Raw genomic sequence first — 9,016 nt, 5'->3', positions numbered from 1 at the left:
AAATTCTGACAATGGATATTTCCTCGCCATTGGCCTGTTAAATTAGTTGCTCTATGACATTTCGACCACACCTTCTGCTTTTTGGGTGGCTTTTTGAAGTTGAAGCCTGCCTCATTGACATATGTGCAGTTGTGAGAGAGTTCACTTGACTCCAGTTCCAGTTTGCATTGCAAGGGAAAATATTAGTTGTGATGTAGATGAGAATCTGTGGGCCGAATGACTGGCACATAATGAGGTGTAGACAGTCGCACTACAATTCCTCATACAGTGCTGCATGCAAAGCAGATTTCTGTCTAAGGGGTGATGTCCTCTGTCTATATATGCTTTTCAACTGAAGTTTTATGAGATGCACCTTTGAGCAATTTCATATAACTGGTTTATCATTAACTGATCTACATTCTCTTCATTAGTGAAAGTCAAGATTCACCTGCAAAATTCATGGCAATTTTACAAATATAATAGAAATGAGTAGAAAATGTGCTTGACAGTTTATAACAACTAGTTCAACAATTTTGCATTTAATGACTTATACAATGAATGAACTAATGCCTAGATGTTTGGGGAGTGAGACTTTTGCACAGATAACTGTATAATACATTTTTCAGCAACATGAAATTAGCAACTGATAATATAGAAATATGCAGAAAAATGTACACAATCGATTGCATGGATGTACCAAAGCAATCGCACCTTGTTCAAAATAATGAGAAACTGATTTTATGATGTGCACAATTGACTATATGATGTGGAGGTTGGACAAAGTAGTTTTGAGAATTTCACTTCTGATCTGAGAAATGCACCAAAGCAACCAAGAAAAATTTTAGATGTTATAATATATATATATATATATATATATATGTCATTGTGATAGAGAAAAGAAAAAGAAAAATGGGCGCAAAGCTGAAGATACAAAATTAGAAAGGCAAACACGGGAAACACCAGAACTTTGCTTTTATATGCAGCACTGTATGGAATTGTATCGCAGTCTGTCTCCATCTTCTGATGTGCCAGTCTGTCAGCCCACAGATTCTCATCTAAATCACAACACATTCCTTACCTTGCAATGCAACATGGGATTGGAATCAAGTAAACCATCTCACAACTTCATACAGTATATGTGGAAGAGGCTGGCTTCAACCTGACCAAAAGCAGAAGACATGGTTGAAATGTCATAGGCAACAGAGTTACTGTTGATTTACCAGGCCAACGGGGAAGAAATATCCATATCCAGAATTTGTAACACTTGTGTTGTCCTCTGTCTATATATGCTTTCCAATTGAAGGTTCTGATGTACATTCTCTTCTTTAGTGAGTCAAGAATCAAGATTCACAAATTTACAAAAGTGTAATAGAAATGTTTAGAAAATATGCTTGACAGCTAGAGCAACCATTTTGCATTTAACAACTTATATACTAATGACTAGATATTTTGGTGTGTAAGATTGTTGCACAAATAATTATACATTACATTTTGAACAACATGACATTAGAAACTGATAATGTAGGAAACTGCAGACAAATATACATAATCGTTTGTATGAATGTACCAATACAATCACAACTTGTTCAAAAGAATGATAAACTCCTTTTTTTTGGTTGTGCACAAGTGACTAGATGATGTGGAGGTTAAACAATCGTTATGAGAAGTTCACTTCTGAGAAATGCACCAAAGCAACTGAGAAAAAACTGTAACACAGCTGACGTAAGAGAGCAGGGGATGGCTGATGGTAAGTAGATGATCTTGAAAGAAATTAAGATTAACTGAGTTTCTCTTTGCAGGATGACGGACAGCAAAGCTGGGTCTAGTATATCATAGCCATCTACACAGGATCTCTTTTCAGGACCATATCCTTCCCAATCCACCAAGTATTTGAGGCAGCTGCCTCACCAGTAGGTGTCCAGGATTGTGTTGACTCATTAGAAGAGTTGATCATCGACGACCTCTAGAGGAGGAGGTGGCATGTCAGGAATGCCAGATCTTGTGGAAGGAGAGACCAGAGGGTTAGTGAAGGGTTCGAGAAGGAATGCATGAGAGGTTGGTGCAATATAGTAATGTGAAGGTAAGTCAAATTGGTAAGTGACTTCATTGATCTGCCTTAAGATGGTGAAGGGACCTATAAAGCAGGAACAGGGCAGTCGAAGACAAATGTCCCTTGTTCGAGAGCCAGACCTTCTTTTCCAGATAGTACTGGTAGGCAGTGGAATGGCGGGTGTAGACTTTGCTCTTTTCTCTCCGAACTGTCCTTTGCAGATGGACGTGAGCTCTCGCTTTCTTGGAATCAGTGGTACACAGCTGGAATATCTGATGGCTCTCCTGACCAGGTAAACAGGGGTGGTTGGAAATCAGTTATGGTGTTAGTCCTTTGGTGTACTGATGCAGGGTGTTCTGTACATCCTTGGCCCATGGAAGGTAGTTCTCCAGCTGTGCTGTGTTGTGGCAGTAGGACCACAGGTATCTCCCGATCTCCTGGCCGTTGGTTTGTGGGTGATATCCTGATGACAAACTCACAGAGATTCCCAGGTGTTGGAATAATGATTGCCACTCTCTGGAATTATATTGTTGTCCACGATCTGAGACAATATCTTCATATAGCCCAAAGTGTCTAAACACATGCTGAAAGAGGAGCTCAGAGTTCTCAAAGGCGGTGAGTAGTCCCTTCAGAGGGATGAGTTTGAAACTTTTGAGAACCAGTGAGGAGGGGGCATGGGACTGGCACAGGCAGATAGTGAAGAAATGGATGTCGGAAGGAGTAATGAATAACAGAGTGCTTCAGCAAGTTCGGTGAAAGGATCCAGATTTTGGTCATTGCATGCTCCTGTGAGGTGCTGAATGTTGGTCTGGGCTTCTATTAGCACAACAGAAGGAGACAACACCGGAAACTTCCACTTAACAAAGATTTATTAACACAACTGAGGTAAGAGAGCGCGTGATGGCTGGTGGTAAGTAGATGATCTTGAAAGAAGTGCCACTTAGCTGAATTAACGGTTTCTCTTTGCAGGTTGGCGTGGATCTTCCACAGAGTGAGCAGACAGAGGAAGACTGAAGATGGACGATGGCAGGTAAGGATCACAGGTAAAGATCCAGGTAGGTTGACATGTAGTGAACAACAAAACCAGACAATGTGAAGGTGTAGAATGATGGCTTAAATACTGTGATGAGGAAGGACATGTGCACTCTGTGACAAATGCATTAAAATGACGTCAATTAGTTAACATTACTTAATGCATTAATTAACAATGATTAACACATTTATTAAATGTTTTATTAGTGCTGGGCAATTATAATTCACATTATTGTCTGCAATTAATTGCAATTAATCCCATTGTTATGCACAATAATAATTGTAATAACTAATAATGCATTCAAAGGGGTGTATTGTGCACTTTTTTCATTTAAGGCCTAATGGTATATGAACAAAAGTGTAATAACATTTGGTTTACAAACACTATAACATTATAACAGGCACCTTTCTATTAGAGACCTGCAAGATCACGGGACCCATTGCAGCAGAGTGCTGCGTAGGACAACACTTGATGTGTGGGTAGGGACTCGTGTGTGTGGGATGCAGGAGGATAATTAGGGTGTGTGTGTTCATGCTAGGCAATCTTAACTGGCCAGAGCGCATTTGATCCCCAAAGCCTCGATGGGAAGAGGTGGGTAAGAGCGTGGTTCAGTTATATATAGATCAGTGAGTGTGAGCGTTAACCACGCCAGAGTGCAGATCTTCTGATACGTGCTGCATGATAACATGAATATTTCTGAGTGGCAAAAGCAATAGATCTGTAAAGCAATATATTGTAAGAGGGACGTGTGTTACCGTGTCCTATACGACTCAAAATAATAAACCACAAAGTTAACAAAATGATTCAATCCACTGTGATGAAGGAGAGCGCTTCTCTGCTGTCTTCACTTGTTATCGGACACTTCCTATTTCCAACGTATTAAATCATGATTATGAGCTCGTTGCATTCTTTTCTGTTAAAAATAACAGTGAACATTGATTTGTGAATATTGATGCTTAGCCTAAATAATTTGATCAGGAGCATCCCCTCATTTGACCCATGATTTGTCTGTATGTGTATTCACAGCCAGTGAGCAACGGAATTTCATAATAATAAAAAACTGCGTTAACGCACGATAAAATAAATGTCAATTAAATGCATTAACTCTATAATGATGTCTTAACTTGCCCAGCCCTGGCATTTATTAATTGTTGTTAATATTAGGTAAAAATAAAAAAAAACTCTATTCCACTAAATCAGGGGTCACTAGACTCTTGCAGAGTTTAGCTCAAACTCTAATCAAAACACACCTGAACCAGCTAAACAAGGTCTTACTAGGTATACTTAAAATTTCCAGACAGGTGTGTTAAGGGCAAGTTGGAGCTAAACTCTGCAGGACACCAGCCCTCCAGAACCGAGTTTGGTAACAACTGCAATAAATAAGATTAACAATTTGAACTTTTGATTATAATATTGTATTTTCGTGTTATTATATTTGCTTGGCTTTTAATTAAATTGAAGTGGCTACCTCTAATTTCAAATAGATACAACTTTTTTTTTAAGACTATATTGCATGCAATAGAGCAAATATACATCTTGATCTTATTCATGTACCATTTTAATATTATACATTGCTTAAACTAAATAAATAAATACATACTAATAATAACAACAACAATAATAATTGGCAATAGGACTTGGCCTTAAACAATTTTGAAAAATTAAAAACAGTTTGTGTTGAAATTAATATATAACTAATATTAATGAATGCTTTAAAAAATATTCTCACTGGCAGTTCATGTTAGCGGATGTGGTTAGCTAATGTTAACAACTTGTACCTTATACTGAAATGTTATTCACATCTGATTCACATCTGTATTGATATTAGTACAACAGCAGTTTTGCTCAAATGATGTTGTTTACTTATCTCTTGAATCAGAGTCAGACATTCAGCAATAATAAAATATAGTACTTCTGAGAATCGTACTGATTAGAGAAAGTTCAGAGATAATAGAATATGTTCAGCAATAATTTTCATATGGTTTCCTTTATGTGTATATCTTCATGTTTCTGTGTGTAGTTCTGAGGTTTGTAGGACCAGGAGATGACCTCAGGTCCTGCAGATTTTCTCAGATGATGGAGCAGAGACTGGAGAATGCTTTTGCTGAGGCAGAGGCCATAGTGATGAACTCTCACAGCGGTCTCACTGTACAGGTGGAAGGGCCTTATCTTTTAATTACCTTTATTAACCTCCATAACTTTTGTATGTCAAATTAGTATATATATATATATATATATATATATATATATATATATATATATATATATATATATATATATATATATATATATATATATATGTGTATATATATATGAAGAGTTCAGATGCAAAAGCCTCCAAATGCCATCTGAAATTTGCATCTTAAATTAGGATTTTTATCAAGCTCCTATGCTTAGGTTGAGTCATTTTACTTTAATGGCAATGTGTAGGTCCTTTTCCAGGCTATTAAAGTGAAATAACTGAACATAAATATAGGAGCCTGATAAAAATCCTAATTTCAGATGAAAATTTCAGATGGCATTTAGAGGCTTTTGCATCTGAACTCTTCATATATATATATATATATATATATATATATATATATATATATATATATATGTTTATAATTTCATTTAGTTGATTTTCAACTGATAAAAGGTCAGTCTGCACACAATATAATATAACTCTTTCATTTTCTCTGTTAATTGTATTCCTTTTTTTTTCACAGATCCTGAGCACATCACAGTCAATGGGTTCTCCTGCTGTATCTCTGATTTATGTGGTGCATAATGGGAGTATCACTCTCAATGGCTCAACTGCCAGTAACCTCCTCAGCCAACTGACTGCAGAGCTTGTCGGTTACTTCCTGTTTTACCCACCACTGATCACAGCTGAGCGTAAGTTTTCCTTGGCATTCCTCAGGTATACAAATACATATACAAACTAGTGCTGTCAATCGATTAAAAAAAATTAACTAATTAATCGCACAATTTTTTAAAATTAATCGCGATTAATCGCGATTAATCGCAATTAAAAGACTGAAACTTTTTGGATATGTAAATGTAAAATGTAAATAATTAATGTAAACTCAAGACAAAGAAACTATTTAAATTCAAAATATGATTGTTTATTGGAATTTTTGTTTAACATGTAACACAGATTTTCTCATGTAAACAACATACCTGCAATAAACCATCTATATCCTCCAAATTAACTGTTGGCTTGAAAGCCATGTTTATTACAGAAATAAAAACACAGGCATGTAAGTACCATTTGAATTTCAAAACAATCAATGCCAATAAAAAACAAAAATGATTTCCATGTTGAATTCTAAGTGGACTGCAAAAAAATTCCAAAGTATAGTCATTGCCAGTGCTTTAAGTGGGCCGGTACACACCGGTTTCTCAGTACCGCCACTTCCAAATATAGCTCTTGAGCGTACCGCCACCTCTCCGTGCGCCCAGAACGTGCTTTTAGCGTACCGGTACGCTCATGTGGAAATCTGTTTTAATAGAGGTTTTAATCTTTTACCTGCACTGCCGATTTTCAGAGCGCCCTTCACAATGCAAGCTTCCTAATTCATCCCACCCAGAGCAGAAACTACATTACCCATTCACCCTTAAGTTATACAAGTGACTAGCGCATGTGTCGCTTTTCCCACTGTTAAGTGTCAACAACTCAACGTGGCCGGAGAAGGTGTGAAACTCGTTGTGAGTTATACTAAAGCAAAATCTTGAGTAGTTATTGTCTGATAAACATTAAAAACTGTCTGCGGAGGTTGAGTCGTCCTGCAGCCCCCGCTGGCTGCTCATTGGATGCAGCATCTTTTTTCTAAGTTCTAAAAAAATACCGTAGACGGCAAGGCACAAATTTAGATATTCATTTATCTAATTAATCTATAGCCTATGCACAAAGACAATATGATCTTTTTGTCCCCTTTTTGTTTTAAAGCTTGATGAAGAGAGAGAGCGCAAGTTGCTGCAGCTGAGGAGGACAGTGATGCACGCGCACAGGAGTGATTGACAGTTCGCGGCACTGTGTACAAAAAATACTCCGCTACACAATTATTTCGTTATTTTCGTTTAAGCTTATTAACGTTAGCGTTACAGAAAGGTTTGATTTATGCACTGTTACAGTCATTGTTTTTTTGTTTTTTTTAAACAATGACATTTGAGTGCATGATTTTAATGTTGCTGTTTCTTGTGGCAGACTGAATGAAGAGTAATGTTTCTTGTGGCAGACTGAAGAGTAATCCGGCGTAATACTGAAACTTTCCGTCTAAAAGTCCTTCCTTGGTCTTATCCTTATTTCTTTGCACGTTGAACACACATAGGCCACAACTGGAACTAAAAAAAACTGCAACCGCGTTAATTGCGTTATTTTTTTTTAACGCGTTAAATATTTCAAATTAATCGAATGCGTTAACGCGCTAATTTTGACAGCACTAATACAAACATATGCAATTGTTAGACTTTTTATTTCCTTTTATATTCCTTTTGGCAATAGTGTTGCTACAAACAGAATTGACAAATAATACATAATAAAGATGGTTATATAATTCAGTTGAGTATGACTCACTATGGTAAATTTTTTTGTTCAATGTAACAAAGTTCGTAGATCAGGAAGGAGGTGGGAACCGGCGAACACTTAAAAATAATTTAATAACATAAACACAACTGAAAATAGCATGAAAGCCCCACACGGACGACTGTCATGCACAAACACAACCAAAGCACAAAAACAAAATCCAGACCTGGTTGTTGCTCCTACTATATACGGTTCAACTTTTTCACGGCTCGGTTTGTTTCATGGTTTTAGAGTCACGGTTTCGGTATAGTTCGGTATGTGATATGTTTATGGTAAAACTATACTTTGTAATAAAAAATAAAAAAAAAGAAGAAAAATATTATATCCAACTACAAGCAACAGCACAAATAAATACAATAGAGTAAAGATACAAACAATAAACAGTAATTTTCAGATTTTTTTTTTTTTTTTAGATAGGTCTAGCATAAGTTTTTAGGTACACAAATTGAATAAAGTAATCAAATGTAAAACAGCATTGCATATTTGACTATAAATTAAAGATTGTTCTTTATTAAAGGTAGAAAAGCTTTTCAATCAAGAGCATTGAGTGATTTATTTGTTGTTGCTGTTCGATTAATATAAATACTGTCACTTTAAGAGAATGCACTGATACAGTAGGCCTACGTTCAGCCGTCTGCTGTAGGATATTTACCAAGATGGGCATTTTGACATAATTCTTGTCTGAATTTGTCTAATTAAACACAATACTTCAGAGAGAGCTTAATATTTGCGTGCTCCAGATAAGCGCATGTACAAATCTTCTCACTGCGCGAGCTTGCATCCTCTGGCTCTTAAATGTTTAAACTGATAAAGCTTAAATTAGTTTATTTTAAACACATGTTAACATGTACTTTTCAGATCTCATCTGTGCACACACGCTATCAGCACCCGGGTGATGACGGAATAAATGACTGCTCATAATCCAGAATACAGGATTCACGTTGAACAATAGTGAATGATTTGACTGGGGTGGGTTTTTTTGTGGAATTTTTATTTATTTTTTTATTTTTTTATCGCTGTTGTAGTAAAGTCTGGGAGACCAGAATGTGCATCCATCAACAGAAACACATTTTAGCTTAACCCTGTTTGCTTTAGGCCTACATGTTATTTATAGCAAACCATATTACAGATGCTTTGTCATATGTTGAACCGCGGTGTGATGAACCGAATGGTTCGTTTTTTTTTTTTGGTTTTTTTTTGCGAACCGTGCCACCCCTAATATATATATATATATATATAATCATTAACATTTTACAGTCAAAATAGGATTTTCTACCAGAGAGAGGAAGTGGTTTCTGTTTGGTTTGTAGTGTTAACAGGAGGCAGAAACAGGTTCATGCATACAGTACATGGGCCAGGGCACAGCACGCACATCAAATCCAATTAC

The 9,016-nt window shown here is 36.5% G+C and overlaps 1 protein-coding gene across 1 annotated transcript in view; it reads left to right on the top strand.

The window, feature by feature from the left end:
• Positions 1 to 9,016, top strand: part of LOC113061815 (UPF0606 protein KIAA1549L-like) — a 74,632-nt gene that overhangs the window by 34,922 nt on the left and 30,694 nt on the right. The window contains exons 6-7 of the mRNA XM_026231258.1: positions 5,083 to 5,216; positions 5,771 to 5,939. Coding sequence (XP_026087043.1) covers positions 5,083 to 5,216; positions 5,771 to 5,939 — 303 coding nt within the window. The remainder of the gene's footprint in view (positions 1 to 5,082; positions 5,217 to 5,770; positions 5,940 to 9,016) is intronic.

The sequence above is a fragment of the Carassius auratus genome, chromosome 43 (genome assembly GCF_003368295.1).
Source record: "Carassius auratus strain Wakin chromosome 43, ASM336829v1, whole genome shotgun sequence".
In the NCBI taxonomy this organism is placed as follows: domain Eukaryota; kingdom Metazoa; phylum Chordata; class Actinopteri; order Cypriniformes; family Cyprinidae; genus Carassius; species Carassius auratus.
The sequence above is the reverse complement of the archived record's forward strand: the minus strand, read 5'-3'. Positions and strand labels throughout refer to the sequence as shown.